Here is an 18947-nt window from a genome sequence, read left to right as displayed (position 1 = left end):
TTGGTCCCATATACAACTGAAGTTTATTATTATTTTATATTTTTTCTGGCATTTTAAAAATAAAATCTGTTTTCCTATCTTTTTTCTGTTATGTTTATTTTCATATTTAATGAATATTCAGGTGCTTGCCTGGTAAATCTCTTTTCAAGTATAAAACTTGTGATTCTGTTCCTTCCTTAGGACTATCTGCTCTCTGGGTGCCTACCTGCCGCCTTTCCTCGCTCTCTGCCATCTACGTACAGATGCAAAAACTACATTTGAGTGACCCAGGGCAGTTGGCCCTCCTGAACTCAGAGCACTCGCTCAGTGGGACCAATCCCGCGAAAATGAAGGCATGTGGATTCACAGAATTACCCAAGGTGAGACAGAGGATACCATTCACCCACAGGGACCCCAGAATCAGATCTCTAGGAAGGATCCCAATGCAGTTGGAGCAGAGAACACAAGGTGGGGAGTGGGAAGGTGGGGGCAGTGGTTTGAACTGTGCTTAAGGAGCAGGGAGTGGAGCAAGAGGAGGAGCTCGGGCAGGCGTGGGGCCTTGAGCTTCAGCCTGTGATGGAAAGAACCCCCATTCAGAAGCACAGTGATGCCAGTTAGGCTCCCGGGAACGAGGGGCAGGGGCTGAACACACTGTGTGTCTGGGTAGGGGGTCCGTGAAGTAGACACACTGGATGGAGTTGTGGGGTGTTTTACCTCCAGATAATTACAAATGAGGCAGAAATACAAGTACAGTGGAGTTAGGGTGCAGCATAGATTTGCAAGTGGGAGAACAGACTCAGTGACACTAAATCAGCCTTCCCCTGCAGGAAAGTATGCTGGGCAGTTATCTAGTGTAGAAGCTGGAAACTGATGCAATCAGGGTAACTGTAAATGCTTTGAGGGCCTGGAATGTCCAAGTCAGGAGATAAAGCAGGTGACTTCTGTCCAACAGGGCAAGCTATGGTTAGATTCTGGAAAGTCGTTCCTTCTGGGAAATTCATCCTTTGCTCTGTGACAGCTACCCCTCTCTACCAGTAAAACTGCTTTCTTACTTCGAGCATTCTACAGCCATTTTGGTATTTGTAATATCAGTAGGGTCTTGTCAGCCCAATGCTTCTCTTCCTTTAAGTACCACTGTCTGTCCCTCTCCCTGAGGGAAAGCCCTTCTACATCTCTTCTGTAGGTATACCCTCAGGCCTGTCTCCCCTTCTCCCAAAAGGATAATACTGACAGAATGGTTTCTGACTCCCCAGAATGTGCCTATTGCTATTGTATCTGCTCAAAGATTTGTTTTCCCTTCTGAAACTGCACAGCACAGCATCAAAACTTTCTCAAGTGCCTCCTCAATGTCTGATGCCAGAGCGAGCTTCCAGTGTTTGGGAAGAATGGAGATGCTGAGGGGTTAGGAAAGGCCCTGAGTGTTTCAGCCCAACTCTTCAGCAGAGTTGGCGGTTGAGTCACCTTCCTTTCTGCTTATCCTGCCATCACCAGACATTTGCTTTGTGAAACTGTGCTGTCTTTATCACACAATTGGCCCAGCAAGTCCATCTTGAGTGTCTGATGTTCCATGACCTTTCCCTTGTTCTGGAGTTTCCATTTTACAGATCTCATTTTTTTCGTTTTTATTCCAAGTAAGGCTGAAGCATAGGAAGCACTAGTGTTGTGGGTGGATTCCCTGCTGTGTTACTACAGAGCTGCAGGTTGGCTCTGGTGCGTCCTGCAGAAGCTAAGGATGGTCTCTTTCCTTCCCTCTAGGGTCTGCCCACACACAAACCAGAGCAGCTTCGGGGAAAACAGAGTCCAGTGCCCGAGGTTCCTGGGGTTATACTGCCATGCTTCCCCACTCAGCAGCAGGTGAGAAGGGGGTGAGGACCTCCTAAATTCAGCTTGTCTCCTTCCAAGGAATTATCTACTGTTTTTTTCCTTCATCACATAAGAAATCCTCTATTCCCAATTTTGATTATATTGAGAGAAGATGTTGAATTTTAAATTCTTCCTTATATAATTTTTGTCAATTTCCCTGTTGAGAGGTGTCATGAAAAGAACACAAGTTTAGGAGTGTGATGATTTGGGGTTCAAGTCTCAGGCCAGCTGTGAGATGGTGACACTATAGGCAGCTGAGGCTGAAAACCTCCTCCCTGGATTGTTTGTTTTTGTTGTTTTGAAATGTGACGTAGCTGAGCCTGAGCCCTCTGCTGCTTTTTTTCCATACTGGGCTTTTTTTTTTTTTTCCCACCCTCTTTTGGCCCTATAGACAACCTGCAATGAATTCTTCCCTGCTTCTCACTTCTTCTCTGGACCTGTCTGTTTCATTTTTCATGTTCTCTGCAAGTATGTATCCTCTGTGGAAAAAGACCTAAGTTTCAATTTCAAATTCCTGACAAGGAACTATGAAGTGACTATCTTTTAGATCAGTTACTAAGCTCTCAGGGACCTGTCATCAGTGACCAGAGGACAAGGTGGCACTTTGTGAACGTGACAGCTGTCACTGTAGTGCAGGAAGTTGTGAGAGCAGACACGTGTGTCCTAAAAAAGCTCCTGCAGGGACGAGTAGCAGCCTTGCACGAATGTTCCTGATGACGTTCAACAAATCTTTAGGTAATGCCTCTGGTCCCATATCAGTATCCTGGCACTCCAGAAAGAGATTCTGTTTCATGTAGAAACCATTCAGTATATCTGTTTCATTTGGGTTTTCTGTACCTTTATATATATTAAGTATTGGCCTATCTTTAATTGTGATTAAAAATTTAATGTCACATTAAGTTTTAGAATTGTGTTTACAAATCATAAATCAAATCAGATGACTTTCTATAATGTTATGATTTAAATAGGATTTGGCTCCCCAAACTCCAGCAGGTGCTTCAGCCCCACAGTTTTAAGTTGTCCATGAGGGAAGTAGATTGATATTAACAGTTGATGAATTTGGGGTAGAGACTTGGCCTGATGGTATCGAAGTGGACGTGCTAGAAGGCCTCTAGGCCATTGGGGCTTGCTCTCTGGAGGTGGCTCTTGTGATAGAGCTGGTTGCATATGCAGAGTAAGCTTTCCTGATTCACCAAGGGAGTGTCCCTCCATTATCCTCCACCCTCAGCAGGTGCCTACAGCAATGGAGTCTCTGAGCTACAAACGGTAAGCCAAAGTGAATCTTGTTCGTTCCTAAGTATGTCTTCTCAGGTTTTTCAAAGTAATGAAAAACTGACTAACACATACACTCTCAAATAATTTATCTAAGAAGTATTTATCTTTTCAAAAATTGATAGTTCATCCTGAAAAGAGGACTTGGCTGTGCAAAATTAGCTGCATGTAAGAGCTGACATAGCCTTCAGCAAGTTCCTGAACCACCCTAGGCCTCTATTAGGTTAGAGAGGTCAGGATGGTAGGTGCAGGTGTGGTTTGGTAACACTTTTAGGGCCTGATAGTGAACCCCTTCCCGCCCTCCCGTGCTGAAGGTCACTGTGGTCACCTCCAGCCTGCTCTCTTCCTGACCCCAGCTCGCTGGCCCTCTACTGGTTGCAAAAGAGAGGGTGGTTGGGGCAGTTGCCAAATGCCTGCCCTCTTGGATGCACTTCCCATGACCTGTTTCTCCTCCCCAGCAGCCCAGCGTTTTTGGAACCAACAAACAGATCTGGAAATGGTCTCTACTTATAATAGATTTCTCCTTGTTATAAAATGTCTGTTCATTGTAGAAAATTCAGAAAAAATATGGACAATGTCAAAGAAGAAAACAACTCATCATTTCCCCCACTCACTTGCAAGCACCATTATAAGCCTTTCTTCCATTTTTTCTGTGTGACTGTGTACATGCTTTTAAAGATAACAGGAATCATGCTGAAAACACTGTTGTATAGCCTGCATTTTTCATTTGGCCACATGCCATGGACATCTCTGTGTCCCTGAGCGGTTTTTTGCATTATCATCTTTACAGGCAGCTAAGGACATGCCATTTTATAAGTAGACAGAAATGCATTGTGCGACTAGTCTTTAGGGTAGTTTCCAACTGGATGCTGGATACTGCTGTAAATAACTTTTGCAGTGATGATCCACTTGTTTTAATTCCTAATCCAAACCACTGGTTATCAAAGAGTAAGGACTGAGCTTTGTTTTGCACCTTGCCAGTCTGCCCTCCTGAAGGGATTTATAGGATGTCAGATCCTTGAGTTGGAAGTCATCTGACTTGGCCGCTGGAGCTGAGCTCCCTGGGTTGCCTGGGATTGGGGTGGGTGGGTACAGGGGTGGGGGCTTCCAGATGCATGAGGCAGGGCATCCATCAGCACCCTGTGATGTCGCTTGTAGATATGACCTGACTTCACATGGCAGCTTCACATTCTACCCAATGGGCAGCATTTCTTCTGTTGAACTGCTTGCTCATGTCTCTGTCTTTTTTTTTTTTTTTTCTTCTTACTAGTGATCTGGTTTACATTTTTATCCCTTTGTTGCTGATTGCATAAGTTTTTCTTGACAACTTATCTTGACAAGTTATCTTCCAGGATTTTTAATGGTATTTTTTAACATGCCAATTTTAATTTGCATGTAGTCATGCCTTCAAATCTACCAGTTTACTTCTCCGTGTTTTCTACCTTCTTTGTTGTCTATATAAAGTCCTCTCCCTACCCCAGAGACTATGAGAACTCACCTATACTTTCTTTGAGATTATTTCATTTTTAGAGTTCTTGAAATGTAGTTACTTTCCCATAAAACCCTATTTGTCTTAGTGAGAGACAAATACATGGCTTTCTCCTCAGGAACCAGTGGTGCAAACGTCTTGAGTGACATCAACTTGTGGATTCTGAGCAACTTCTGGGCGCCTCATCTTTGTCTTTCAGCAGCTCTTACAAAATCCCGAGAACTGCTCAGTTGCTTCAGTGGCCTCCTAAAAGAAAAGAATCTCATTGGTTATGTTTGTATGCTTGGCCCATCAGAAAATATTCAGTCAAAGGAAACCTTTCCAAGTAAATGATTTAGTCCCGTCTGAGAGCTGGGCCAATGGCATTCCCATAGACCTAGTGCTTCCCATGTGAGCAGGGAATTTTGTTCGTTCACCAAACTTCCAGAACCACTCACCATCCACCTCTTCCACTACCACGCTGGTGCCAGATGGGATGCTATGGGCAGGACTTTGTCTCACTCATTCTCCCACTCATTTTGGATCCCAGGCTCATGAGGGGTCACAGGGATAGTCTGTCACTTATCCATCCTTAGCTGCAAGGGAGGTTGAGAAAGTGAGTTTTTATGGCTCCTGCCATTAAGAGATACTTACCATGGAAGAAATTGTCCAAATATAGGAAAGTATTCAAAAATGCTACTGAGCTAAGAGGCATGTGTCCCATAAGTTCCAAGTGCAGGAGAACCTGAGTCCCAAAGGGCTGAGCCATTGGGCTGTTAGCAGATGACACAAAGTGAACATTTGACCTTATAGGCCTGAAGGGTAGCTGAGGATGGAAATGTAGCTGAGTAATGCCCGGTTAGTTCTGGTACCCAGAAATCTCTATGTTTTTTTCCCAGTGAGCACAGAAAAGGGAAGAGGCTTAATGAGGGCTGCAGGAGCCATGATAGAGTGATCATTATTGCTCTGCTTGGTTGACTGGCAAACTCTTAGCCCAAGATTTAACGCCCAACTTGAACATTTCCTGCTCCAAAGGATCTTCTCCCATGAACCAGGAAATCAGAAAGAAAAAAAAAAAACTGTTGAGAAGAATAAACAAGGATAGTGTTGTTTGGGGACATATAAATTATTAAGTGCTCCACTGAGGGAATGTAAGTTGTAGTTTTTGTAACAAGAAAAGGGTAGATGCAGCCTAGCATTCTTCCGGGGTCATAATAGGATTGAGGTAACTCTGGAACATATCAGGATGGTCATAAATTTCCACTGGAATGTCCAGGTGAGGAGGCAAACCAGTTGCTCCAGTGTTTCTCAGACCTGTCAAGGGGTAATCAGGACCTAGAGAACTGTTGTTCTTTCTGGTAGATTGAGTCACTGATATGATGTGTGGCAATTAGACCTTATCAAGAAAATCCCTGACGTTTAGAAAAGGATTGTTGACCATTCTGTAGACATTTTAGTCTCTAGGCTAGGGTACACACTGTGTCATCACACTCACCATGCCCAACTGCTGACATTTTTTACTTTCTGCTTATTTCTCCAACCCTCTGATGTGCAGTAGGGGCCAAACATAGTGCCCCTATTGGTGAATACCTGTGAACATTAGCTGAAAGAATAAGGAATGCATGAACGAGTGGGAGGCAAGGGGCAGAACTGCTGTGTGACTCAAGGCCCGTGCTCTCCCCTTAGGACTTCAGTCTCTTGTTCTGTCAAATGGGTTGATGCTCTCTGCATTGTCTGGCCAGATTCTGTCTGCACCAGGACTGAAGACAGTGAAGGATCCTCCTTGCCCTCTGAACCCTCACTGAGAATGCTGCTCTGAGGGGAGAGGTGTGAACAGAGCAGGCCACGACAGAGGCTGGCTTCTTTGCTCATTAGGAGGAGTGTCCCAGGGCACACTAGACTGCCCTGCTGGGCTTCATGGCTGCCACATCGTCGCCTACGCATGCAGTGTAGAGGCCTCAGAGTCATGGGACATGGATAGAGAGCCACAGAGTAGGGAGGAGATGCTGGTAACCCAGGACCAGAGAGGAAGCCTTTTTACTCCAAGCCCAGAGAAGAGTGAGACTCAGCCAGGATCTCATCCATCTGTCCCCATCTCTCATGGGAAGCCAAGCTATGCTAGGAGGAAAACAGAAAAAATACTCCCTTAAGCTGCACTCAGTCAAAGCTGCATGACAGGATTTTGGATTAAAATGTTCCCGAGTAGCAGAGACATCTGTAGAAAGAGTAACCGGATGCGACATTCTGCAGGAGGCTGGGCTAAATGTGTCCCATGATATCATTTTGGAGAGAGGCTGCCAGGAGCAGCCCATGGGGCTTGGAGTGCTGCAGAGCAGGGCTGGGCCTGAGGCTTGATGCTGGCTCCTGGGCCTCCTGCTCCCAAAGAAATGCTCTGTTGGCTGGCTGACTCATTTCCCAAGGCCAGCCTTCTGGTTCCCTCAGGTCTGCTTTGAGCATCAATAAGTCTTCAGTAAATGTTCTGCCTGTTGCGGGGGGGGGGGGGGACTAGGGGAGAGGGGGTAGCCATGCCACTTGCTAAGAGGGTTCTGTCATGCAGCCTCCATGTTGCCCTCTTGCAGGAGCCTTGCTAACTTTGATTCCAGCAAAGCCTCTGACATGTGCCTCCTGAGTTCAAGCTGGAGCAGCTCTCCCAGAAGTCCACATTGTGTGATAGGGAAGAAGGGTCCTATGGTAAAGACAGCAAGTGACAGCTGTACACTTGCAGGGACACACACGTGCAGTCCTCCCACTTGGGTCCCAGCTACTGGACTGTGAGTGCACCTGCACACAGACAGGCAAGGGCCTGAAGAGACCTGTGGCCCTTCCACCCTCTGTTTCCTGGTTTCTGGTCTCAGTGTTGGGCTGAAGAGTGCTGCCCAAAGAGAAAGTCGGACAGCCTGGGTGCTGTCCTCGGTGCTGGAGGTCCCCTTGCTGCGCCTGAGGGCGACCCAGCAATATTGTGGGGCAGGGTGATCTGGAAAACCTGGTGCAGATGCGCACAGGGAGAGGGACTCAAGATGCCCGTTGTTCTTAAAAAAAAAAAGTGCAAATTTGGCTGGCTTCCTCCTTTAATTCCAAACGCTGAGAAGAAAGGTATCTAGCTCTCAGCCCAGAGTGTGTCCTTCCCCGAGGCTGGGAGGACTGCTGTTACATCTCACGTGCTGCGTGTGGTGGTGTACGGAGACCTTGATCCTCTGTGACCTCACGAGGCCTTCCTGTGACTCCTTGCGGCTATCTGGGACCTCGTGTGACCACGGGTGACCTCAAGAAGCCTACTGCGACCTTGTATAGCTGCATACCCAATCAGGAGATCTGGATCCAACCGGTCTAGCCGCTCCCTTTGTCAGAGTCCGATGGGCCGCAGGTGCCTCCTTATTGCCTAGCCCAAAATGTAGAGCTCAAAAGACTCGCAGTTTCCGCAGACGCGGGTCCGCAGCGCGTCAGCGTCTGGAACCATCGCCTCACAGGCAAGTGCATCTCTTGGAACAGGTGCCGCCACCCGAGCGTGCGCAACCCTCAGATCTGGACGGCGGGGCGCGCGGAGGCGAAGGACGCTCGCGAGCCGGAGAGGCCGGTGGCCTGGGCACTTCCTCCGGCCCGTTTCCCCAGAACGCCAGGTCCTGACGTTGAGGGCGGGAGCGGAGAAGTCGGTTCGCCCCGCCGCCAGGCCCCTCCCCCGCCCGGGATCGGCGGTTCCGACGAGAGCGCCGAGCGCACGCCGCCGAGACCCAGCTGGGCTGCGGGACTGGGCGTGGGGATCGGTGTGGAGCGCGCGGCACCCAACCCCGCCCGCGCAGTCTCCGCAGCAGCGCGGGGAGGCGGGAGCTGCGGAGCCGAAGGGGCGGGGGCTAAAAATACCCGGCGGCGGCGCGGAGGTGCCTGGCTGCGGGTGCGGGGCTCGGGCTGCGGGCCGCGGAGGCCGGGCGGGCCGGGCGGCCCGGCTCAGCGACATGCTGACCTTTTTCCTCGTGTCCGGAGGCTCCCTCTGGCTCTTAGCGGGTAAGTCCCCGTCGCGTTCGCATCACAGACATCCCCCCGCTCCACCTGACTCCCCGCCTCTTAGACCCCCAGCTTCCGCAGCCGTGGATCTTGGCCCGCGGTGGAGATGGTGGAGCCGCGGGCCTCCGAATCCCCGGCTGCCTGCTGAGTCGTCCGTTCAAGGTCTCCGGCCAACTCCAACGCCAGCAGACTCCGGGCCGGGTCTGCGAAGCAGCTGGGCCTGTGGGGCTGACAGGCTCGCTCCCTGAGACCCTACAGCCCTCTCCTTCCTGTTCCCGCGCTCCCCTCCTTGTTAGATTAGGCCCAGAGCCAAGGCTGGGACAGGCTTGACTTTGTCCTTGGCTTTCTGCTGGGACCGGAGAGTGAGGGTCCCGCTGTATAAGCAGAGCTGAGCTTTCTGTCCCCGACCCCGGGGGTCTTCTCACTGTCCTTGTCGCTTGGCTGACACAGGATTTCTGCAGCCTCGGGCTTTCCTGGCTCCTCACCCTGTATTTATCTCTCCCAGCCTCCTCCTCAGGATTCACTCTCTGGAGAGGCTGGGATGACCCCGCTACGGGATCCCTGCCCAGCACTCCTGAACCCGTTGCAGCCTGCCAGCATCTCCCTTCCAGGCAGCCCAACTCACTACCAGCTGTGTGGTCTGCACAGCTTTCCACACCCCATTCTCCTCCCCTCCTTCCCCCAGAGCCCCAGGGTCTGGGGGAACATAGTTCCATTCAGGGGTCTCCACCTGCATGTGCACTGTCGACCTAATCTTTCCACTAGTCTTAATCCTGGCCAAGGCTGATGCAAATGCTCCAGGCTGATGCAAATAAAACCTGAGGGTTTATTGTTTCACTGGAGAAGTTTAGGAAGTTGTTGAACCTTTGAAATCCTTACCTGACACTTTGTGGGTGTTACTTAGCCTTTATAGCAAATCCTGAGAGAGTGGTGCTGCCATTCTGGTTGTCTTTTTTTCCCCACGCCCTGCGGCCGGCCCAGTGTTCCAGGGCTAATACCTGGCGGATGCAAGTCCATCTGAGGTCTCCATTGATCAGCTAGTGCCAAATGCTTGATTCTGGAGAGAGGTGGGCTGGGTCATTGTTTCCCCCACCCCTTCCATTGCCCTGAGGTAGGCTGACTGAGTGAATAGGGCCTCTCTAATCCCCTCAGCTCCCTAAGCTCCTTCTGTCTGCCAGTGTCCGCTAGACAGACTGTACAGGGCTGCTGTGGTCCTGATGCATACTCAATAGACAAGGACAGAACTAAGGGGCAGGAGTTATCAAAGTAATGATGACAGAGACAGGCTTGAGCTGCTGGAGTAAGGCCTATGAGAGCCACTCAGGGCAGGACCGCACTGCCCTGTCCTCAAGAGGCCTTCACCAGCCATTAGAGGAAAAGAAGCTGCTGGGGCCTTGCTCTTTCGGTGGGGAGAGTGTCTAGGGGCTGTGGGGCCACTATGACGGGGTCAGCAACAGAAGAGCTTCTCACAGGTTCAGGGCCCTTGTCTGCAAGTGGGGGTCAGTTTTACCCACCTGAACTGGCCTTTCGCCCTGCTTCTTGTAGACCATTTCCCAAAGTACTTAGGTGCCTCTTTAGGTGAGAAACCAGGGGTCTGTGGCTTGCTTACAGCTTGTGCAAGGGCCTTGGAGCTGTCAGGAAGTTGGTCCTGGGACTGCTGCTTCCACAGTGACCCGACTTGTCAACGCACAGAGAGACACTGAGTCTAGCAGAGGACACACGTTGGACCCAATGCCCCAGACTCACACTCGGGGCTCCCTAGGTCATGTCTGGACACTCCTTGAGACTTCATCCTTTTTCCATGGCAGGGGGAACGTCTGGTCTAAGAAGTGGAGTTTAGCGAGCATGCCTGAGAACATACCTGCTTCTTCATCTCTGTAATTACTAGCAGTTGCTAGGACCTTTCCCTTCAGCCAGAAATCGGAGAGAGGGCACTGACGGGATGTCATTGGCTATTACAGTTTTGCCCTGTTTGTTAATCTGGCCCTAGGGAGATAAGGTTTGGCCAAGTTAGAGCTGCCCTCAAGGCATCTCTAAGACAGAATGAAGACAGGGAGATGCAGGCCACCTGGAGGAGTAGCTAAGAGTCTGGGGAGGCAGGTCTGTGCTCAGGGTGCATCTATCCTGTTTCCTGCTGGAGAGGACAGCCCTGAGTCATGGGCCAGCCCAGATTTTACCTGCGTGTTGAGTAGGGAGCAGAGACAAGTGAGGTAAGTCCAGCATGAGTCAGATGTTGGGTCTGGCTCAAAGCCACAGGCACTCAGAGGACAATGGGAAGATGGGATAGGAGGCCAGCCTGTGTGGCACCATTCTAAGGAAATGCATTTCTAAAAGGCCCCCCCCCTTCCTCTAGGCTGATGCAGACCCATGCCCTTGTACAGGGTCCAGTTCGCTCAACTGTATACCTGAACACCGGTGACGTCTGAGTGGGTTCCGCGGCACGTGGGGGCGTTGTCAGAGGCAGGTAGGCCAACCTTGGAGTAGGGGGAGTCAGTCCAGCAAAGGTTTGCAGGAACACTGCAAAGGGAATGGGGATGGGGTAGGGTGAGTCTTCAAGGACTTGTGCTGGGGAAACCGGGCTGGCAGGAGGGGAGTGGATGCCTTAGCTCAGGGGTGGAACATGAGGTCAGGAGAGTAGTGGGAAGCTGTTCTGGTGTTATAGATAAGAAGTGGCTCAAGGATGGTCTGAGTTGAGGTTGGATCTTGGGAAGGGAAAAAGGAAATGTGGCTGGCCCTGATGGTACAGGCAAGGTTGGTGTGGCAGACATCTGGCTGTAGGTCTCCAGTGTGTGGACTTACACTCAGCCCGCCAGGTCTTCCCCATTCCCTTGCCTACCCCAGGCTCTCATTAGAGTGGAAGACTGATATGAGGTCTGGGTCCATCCCAGGGACGCAGGAAGGCAGTTAGGAATCAGGACAGATGGTGGAGCCCCAGGCAGAACAGACAGCTCACTGGCCATCTGGGGATGTGCCTCACAAAGGAAGCAAGCCCTGATTTGCACAGGGTGTGCCCAAGAGGTGCTGCCGGATATTGCCTTCAGTACCTTCTTGGGGTTCTCCAGCCTGGAAGGTAGCGGTGCCCCAGCGACAGCACACTGACACCAGGGGGCAGCAGAACCCAGGTGGTCTGCTCTACAGCAGCTGTTTTGGCCTTGTTGTTTGGAAAGGTTTTTTGGTTGACCTTCAGAAGACAGTTTGGTTCAACTGAAGTGCCAGAAAGGACCCAGGATTGTCCCCCTGCACAGGGTGAGTGAGCGAGCATAAGGCTCTGGTTTGTTTGCAGAAAGAGACAAAACTAAGTAGGCTTCTTTGTCACAGAAGTTGCAATGTGTAGCCCACCAGCACTTGGTGCACTCTGGGTGCTCATATCTTCACTGAGTGGATGAAGTTCTGAGTGAGAGAGAGAGAGGGGGGATGTGGTTGGGATAGTACTGTGACCAGTTTTGTACTTGAGCACGTGTACTGAGCACTTCCTCTGTACCAACTGCTGTGTCTTCTGAGTCTTTGTGCTGTCATCCCCATTTCTTAGATGAGGCTTTGAGACCAGGGAGACTTAGAGCTGAACCACCTCCTAATAGCTGTGAATGTGACCACAGTCTTCAGCTTCCATCCATGAGGGGCCAAGCCCCTCTAGCAGCTTATTAGTAGGCACAGGCAAGGAGATGGTCCTTGAAAAGGAGAGGGTTTGAAGAGAGGATGCCTGGAGAGTATGAAGAACAGTGGCTGGCACACAGGGCAGGGCTCATTTAAATGCTAGCTAAATTCCAACAACTTGTGCTAGGTCTTCCTTGGAAGAGGCCCAGGGTTCCAGTATGCAGGCCAGGGCCGGGAAAGGACAGATGCTCCAGACTGAGTCACCTGTGTGAGGACAGGTGTGTGACAGAATCACTAAGGTTAAAGGTATAAATTCTGCTTGGTTGGTGAGGTTGCCAGAGATGGGTTGCGCAGGGCTAGAGTGCTAGGCCACACCATGCTGACTATATTCTGGGCAATGGTGGCATCAAGGAGGTATGACCCAAGGTGACACAATCCCTGTGCTGTGAAAGCAAGCCTCGTGCATGTTCTGTTGACCTCTTTGAGGCCTTGTTCCTCTTTGGGGGTAAGACCAGGTTGTCTCATTTCAGTATCCCCAAGTCAGGGATACACATCATTGTTTACTGTGTAAATGGATGAGATGAAGAATTTCCTGAGGGTAGTTTCTTTTTAATAATAGTGTGGTTATATGGTCTTTGTTCACCATAAGTCAGTCAGCAAAACTAGAGACTTTGAGAGCTCTCCCATGAAGGCGTCAGGCTCTGTGCCCATCTGGGGGTGACATCAATGTGGTGGAAGTGATAGGGAAAGCAAGTATGAATTTGCAGGTAGAATCATGCCAGTGTTCACTGGAGACCTATAAGTATGGAAAACCAGTACTGTGAGGAACAGAATGAAGGGCCCCGCAAGTGATTGCTGAGTGAATGGAAGAATGAACAGTGAGTGAAGGAATGAACCCAGTCCTTCAGAGTGACCTGTTCCATGGGAGGTGGGCTTTCTTGCAGGCTGTTTCCTTGCACCTGTAGGGTTCTTGCTTTCCCCGCAGCTCTGACCATTTATTGAGCGCAGCTAAGAGGAATCCTCATCTCTCTGGATGGTCTGCTGTAATGGTCCCTCCCCTGCCTTTGCCTGGCTGGGGTTTGGTGGGTGAGGTGAGTGCTGTGGCCCCTGGAGTTCTCTTCAGGATGCCCAGGGTTGGGTCTTCCTCATTCACTCAGTTGTACCTGGTAGGGGTAGTCATTCCTGGGCCTGCTGCCTTAGTGTAGCTCTTGGTTCAGGTGCCACTTAGGCTTTATGACAGAAAGGGGTAGATGGAAAATGTGTTGGAACAGAAAGTCTCAGCCAGATTGAGTTGTTGGTTATGAGGCCCAACAGCAATCGTTGAGTCTGAAGGATTTTTAGAAGTCCCACCTGACTCTTTCCACCTGCTTTTTCTAGAGAGGCCTTCTCTCCCCACACCTAATCCAGGCACTCAGCATGGCTTGTGAGCTTGACATCTCCCATCTGCTCGTTTAGACCTGCCTACCTGGAGACCTGCCTCCAGGAGCTTTAGAGCAGCAGTCAGGCCAGGAGGGAACCACTGCCCCCAGTGCTCCGATTCTGGGGTCAACATTGATTAGGGCCCGAGACAGACCTAGTGGTCGAGACTACAGGAGGAGTGAGAGAGGACCAACAGGCAGGCAGGTCCAGGCTGAATGGGAAGCCCTGGGATGGACTCACTAACCTGTGCCTGGAATGTCATCCCATTCCGTCACAGGCACCAGTCAGGATGTGGATCCTGGGGACAGGAGGACTCAGCGCTGCTGCAGAACCCTGCTTTTCCCTCTAATGTGTAGACTCTTGAAGGGACTAAGGCATCCTTGTGGAGTTGCTCCTGCCTGCCCACCACAACCTTAACTGCAGACCACTGTGGGTACTGACTACAGAGCCTGCCAAACAAGAAGAAAGGCTATTGGGAGGGACAGTGAAGTGAGGCAGAGATTGCCTAGCAAGGTCAATTGGAGGCACACAGAAAGGATACTCAGAGCTGGGACAGAGTGCAAGCAACAAGTGGCACATGGGTGAGCCAGTGAGACTGGACTGAGCAGTTGTCTGGGGGCTGGCTGGTGAGGCCCTCAGGCTGAGCTGAGGAAGACAGTTACTAGCATGGAGAAGGGCCCTCTGAGAAGAGCAGTGCTTCTAGCCCCTCTGCTCTGTCTCTGGAGCTGGGGCTGGGGCTGCATGGAGCCCACCAGAACGCTGTTTAGTGGTCAGAGAACCTCCACACTGGTGGTGACTGCACCTCCCAGCATTTAGGTTGGATGTGGTTCTTCAGGGGAACCCCTTCTACTCACCTGTACTCAGCCTTGCCCCTGCCTGCAGCTGCCTCCGCTCAAGCCCAGCTGTGTCTGCAGGGATTGGAGGAGAAGGAAGGGCAGGCTTTGAGAACACCCTTGAGTACCTCTGTCCTTGACCTCCTTGTCCCAAGACAGACATCACGGAATGCTGGAACTGGTGAAGGCCACATTTCTGAATTCATTCTGCAGAGTGCTCTCTCCTCTGCCTCTTCAGTCTCTTCCCTGAACCTGCTGAGCCTGGCATCCTGGCTTCGCGAGCACTTGGTGTGCCCTGAGTAGCAGTGGGAAGGCTGCGGAGGGAGGCAGGCAGGAGCTGGGAGGCCCGCCAGCCTTGCGGCACAGGAGGTCAGCAAAGCAGTTCCTTCTGTTGAGTCAGAATCAGCTCTTCAGTGGTTTTGCCCTGGGTGTGTCCTCTCAGACCAAGTGACCTGCTTGTATCTTTGTGTCCCATTAGTGAGAATCTGAGTAGCAGGCAATCCCCATAGGGCACAAGATTTGTGCTGTGGTTAACTGGGGCCATGGAGTGATCAGAGCAGTTTCTGGCTCCTGGAAGTCTGACCGTGGTCTGCCCCTCTGCTGCAGCAGGAGCCTAAGTCCTGGGGTGTCTCTGCACTGGGCTCTGGATTGCCCTGATGCCCAGCACAGCTCGAGGAGGCTCCCAGCAGCAGTCACCGCCTCTCCTTGGGCTCCGGGTTTCCGTCACTAACATTTTCCTTCTGCTCAGTTCCTTCTCTGTGTTCACCAGCACCACCGTGTAGGGACTGTTGAGGTCCTCTCTGGGTTGTCCCCGCACAAGCAGGCCTGACTAGTCCTGAAAAAAAAAAAAAAAAAAAAGAAGAAGAAGAAGAAAACTTACGGAGGCTTGCAAGGGGCTGGCCCACCTCTCCTTCTAAACCTCCCTGACCTCACACGGTCCCCACAGTGTGGCCACAGGGGTCTCAACTCCTTCTTGTGAGCTGGTAGGTGGAAAGAGATTCCTGAATGCTGGGTTCCCCAGTGGGTCAGAGTGAACAGCGTCCAGTAGCTGTCCTAGGGAAGCTGGGACCTCATTTTGCTTGGTCTAAAAGAGATGTTTGTTTTCTGGTGAGAACAGGCCCGGGCTGGCTAGGCGCCTGAGCCAGCAGCAGGAGCACGAACCCTTTCATGTGACAGTCCCGAGTGGAGTGATGCAGGCCTGGCCACCAGCAGCGGGCCTTCCCCTTCCACTCCTCGGGAAGCGGCCGCTTGCATATCCTCCATTTATCCTGGCCTTGAAAAGGAGGCCTGAGTCCTAGGCTGCCTGTCCAGCTAAGCCTGGGCTGCCTAGGTCTGAGGTTAACCTGTGTACAATGAGGCCTGGTTCCTCCACCATTCTACCCCTTACCCCCACCAACCCGGCTGGAGGTCAACAGTTCTGTCGCCCTGAACCCCAGTGGGGTGATTTCAGATGTGGCACCTTCCTGCCGACCAGCACCGCCTTTGGCTGGATTGGGAAAAATTCCGCTTTGTTTCTTACTGGGACTTTTTGAAGAGATTTTGCTCAGTATACAGGGAGGCCAGAAAATTAAGCTACTTAGCAGATTTACCAGAAAATTAAGCTATTTATGAAATTTGCTAGAAATTTTGCCCTTAACCAGAGGCAGAACTTTTTTCTTGCTCATTGTCTGATCTATGAAGAAAACACATCCAAAGCCCCCAAATAATGATTCCTGCCATTGTGGGTGAAGGAGTTGTCTGCCCCTTGCTGCAGCTGCGGACCCCTTAGCAGGGGCGGAGGGACAAGCTTCCCTGGGCTGCCCTGCCACCCTCAAGCCACAGATGAACTGATGGTCTCCATTAGCATGTGGGCTGCGGCTAGAAAGGTGTGAGGCATACGTACAGGTCCAGCCACAGTCCTTCTCTGCAGCTAAGCACCATCCCGCCACTCTGGGCTTGCTATCCTGGTCCTCGGTGGGGCCAGCCCCCCGCCTGTTAACCAGCTCAGGTGGGAGGGCTCCTGTAAGGTTGTGCACTGCAGGCTTTTCCTGAAACTTGTCAGCCTGCTCTTTCCTTCTGTCTTTGTGCCCCAGCCTGACTCTCCTTCCCTCTCCAGCCTGGCTCCGACCTTCTCTTACCTCTCTCTTGCTGACCAAGGACCTGTCTCTGCTTTGTGCATTTCTCCCTAAGCAGCTGTCCCCAAGAGACCCTTAGTGAGTGAGCAGGCAAGCTCGTCTCTGTCATGTTCTCTGAGTTCCTTGACCTCTAAATGTGTATTAATGGGAGAACTTCCCTACTTTAGGGAGCCCCTCCCAGCAGAAGGAAGACAGGTCCTGTCCCACTTGTACCCTGGCCACCTGCAAGGTGAGCTGTGTGAGCACGACCCTGCGTGGAGCGGCCCATCTACCCTCTCCTGGGCTTGATTGTGTGGGGTTTGCCAGTCTGTCCTCAGTTTGCAGCAGCGATGGAAAAGGATCACTACTCCCCAGGCCAAGACACTGGCAGTCCCAAAAGGGGACATGGCTGGGAGGGGAAGGATCATGTTGCAACCACAGGATTTGGTTTCCTACAGACTAGGGCCTGGTCAGGGGGTGTCCCTGTGCAGTGGGCATGGCCCTCTCAAATGTCCCCAGGTTTGCCTGCTGACCCAAGACTTGGTATAGAAGGAAGGACAGACAGGGAGGCCGGGGTTCGCCTGAACCGTGGTCATCTCTGTAAACGCAACCGGAGGTACGGCTGTCGTTGCGGAGCCTCTGCTCTTGCTCTTTTCCCTAAGAGTCTCACTGTGCCTGATTCGCCACCAGGACATCCTTTATCTTAGCTCCGTGCAACTGTGTTTCTGTTTGTTTCTCTGCTCTCAAGGGCATTCATATTTTTAAGTTCCTGAAAGTGTTTTTTTGAGCCTGGATGCCCGGTGCCAACGTCAGGCATGTGAGTCCACGTTCTCTGACCGGGCTTAGGGTGAGTGAAGTGCTGGAAAGATGCTGTTGGGGGTGAGGGGAAGGTGGACAGAGGGCAAGTGGAGTCTGCTCAAGGGAGACTTGTTCACTGAGCATCTGTGAAGTGGCGGGGCATGACCAGCCTTGATCAGGCCTCTCTGCGTTCTGGCAACTTGAACTGTCAGAGCTATTGTGGGGCTCTTTGAGCAGGCTCAGTGAGACAGGCACCTTGTAACCCCACAACGTGTATCACGGTCCCCTGTCTCACAGGGCATACACAGTTTGTTGCTCACCTGGCAATTTCCAAACCCCAATCACCTGGTGGTTCTGTGAATATAATTAATACCTAATTAATCCATGAGGAGATAGAGAGAAAGCCCTTGTTTCACAGTGGGCATGAGGTTGGGTCCCCAGGTGGGCAGGGTGGATGTCAGGCCAGGTATGCACAGGTTTTTATGTGTGTACTTCCACAGGCCGGGGTCACATAGTTCTGACATTGTTGTCTGTGCATCCCTTAACCTGGCAGCTTTCCTGGGTAGGAGCTGCTCTCTCAGTTCCAGGCCCGTGCCACCTGCTGGGACTTTAGTGTGGCCTTTTGGATCTCCTGAACCAGCATCTGCCTTGAGGAGCAGGAGATGTGGCTTTTGTCTTACTTAAAGATGTCTCTGAGGAAAACTCGGGCTCCTGCTGGGAAAGAAGGGAAACAGCTGCTTAGGTTGCAGGTGCATTCTAACCATGGTAGCCTGGAAAGCTGGGGCAGGAAGTTGTCTGTCTTCTTGGTGTGTTAAATCGCAGGGTGGGCTGAAGAAGCTGCTTTCAGCCCTAGGGCTATGTTCCAAGCCTGAGCTGCACAATCTACAGGCAGGATGAACACAGCTCTCCGGAGGAGCTCCAGAATTAGGTCTGGGGTGTCACTGTAGCAGTGGGAGGTGTGTAGTGTATTCGGGGCAGACTGGGAAGCACTCCGTGCGAAGGCTTAGGTGGTCTACACTTGTTTGTTCCTCCTTAGCAGTTGGTACTCCACGCCTACTCTGTCCAGCTCAGTGTGAGTCACAGAGGCAGGAATGATGAGGTTACAAAAGTAGCCTCCCCGCCATCCTGTCCCAGTGCCTTGCAAGAGGGGCCCCTGGGAGGGTCACAGCCCCGAATCCGGAGCTCAGCTTTGCTTCCAGGAGGGTGTGGTCATGCCCCAGCATGACCATCATTGCTGAACTAGCCAGGGAACTGCGTGGCTCAGGGCTGCCATGAGGAGGAGCTAGGTGGTGACCCTGAGCCTTGTGAGGGGGGGATGAGCCACTTTCTTTCACTGATCGTTGGGTCAGAATGTCCCACTCCCCAAGCATGTTTGATTTGGGACTGTGCCCAGTTCTTTTCCTCTCCCCAAGTGGACTGATTGTGACCTTGTAGGGGCAGGGAGTGGAGCAGCCCCAGGAGAGATTGGAGGCAGAGATTCTAGGTAAATGGGTTCATCTGCATCTCCCCTCCTCCTCACCACTCCTGCTTGCTCCGGGTCCCCAGCCCGTAATCTATGCCTCAGATTAATGTGTAAAGGAGACCCTGTCCTTCAGAAACGCACTTGGTGAACTCTCCTGCAAGACTGAA

The 18947-nt window shown here is 51.5% G+C and overlaps 1 protein-coding gene across 2 annotated transcripts in view; it reads left to right on the top strand.

Annotated features, from left to right (window-relative positions):
- The first annotated feature begins 8451 nt into the window (after window positions 1-8451).
- Window positions 8452-18947, top strand: part of ACSL6 (acyl-CoA synthetase long chain family member 6) — a 52431-nt gene continuing 41935 nt past the window's right edge. Inside the window, exon 1 of one of the 2 annotated variants that reach the window (XM_040976445.1) lies at window positions 8452-8581. In XM_040976445.1, coding sequence (XP_040832379.1) covers window positions 8533-8581 — 49 coding nt within the window. In that variant the 5' untranslated portion in view covers window positions 8452-8532. The remainder of the gene's footprint in view (window positions 8582-18947) is intronic. The other variant, XM_040976472.1, reaches the window with a different exon arrangement.

This window comes from Ochotona curzoniae, unplaced genomic scaffold (assembly GCF_017591425.1).
Source record: "Ochotona curzoniae isolate NIBS_2020 unplaced genomic scaffold, NIBS_Ocur_1.0 contig_1, whole genome shotgun sequence".
Lineage (NCBI taxonomy): Eukaryota > Metazoa > Chordata > Mammalia > Lagomorpha > Ochotonidae > Ochotona > Ochotona curzoniae.
This window is presented reverse-complemented; position numbering and strand designations above follow the sequence as displayed.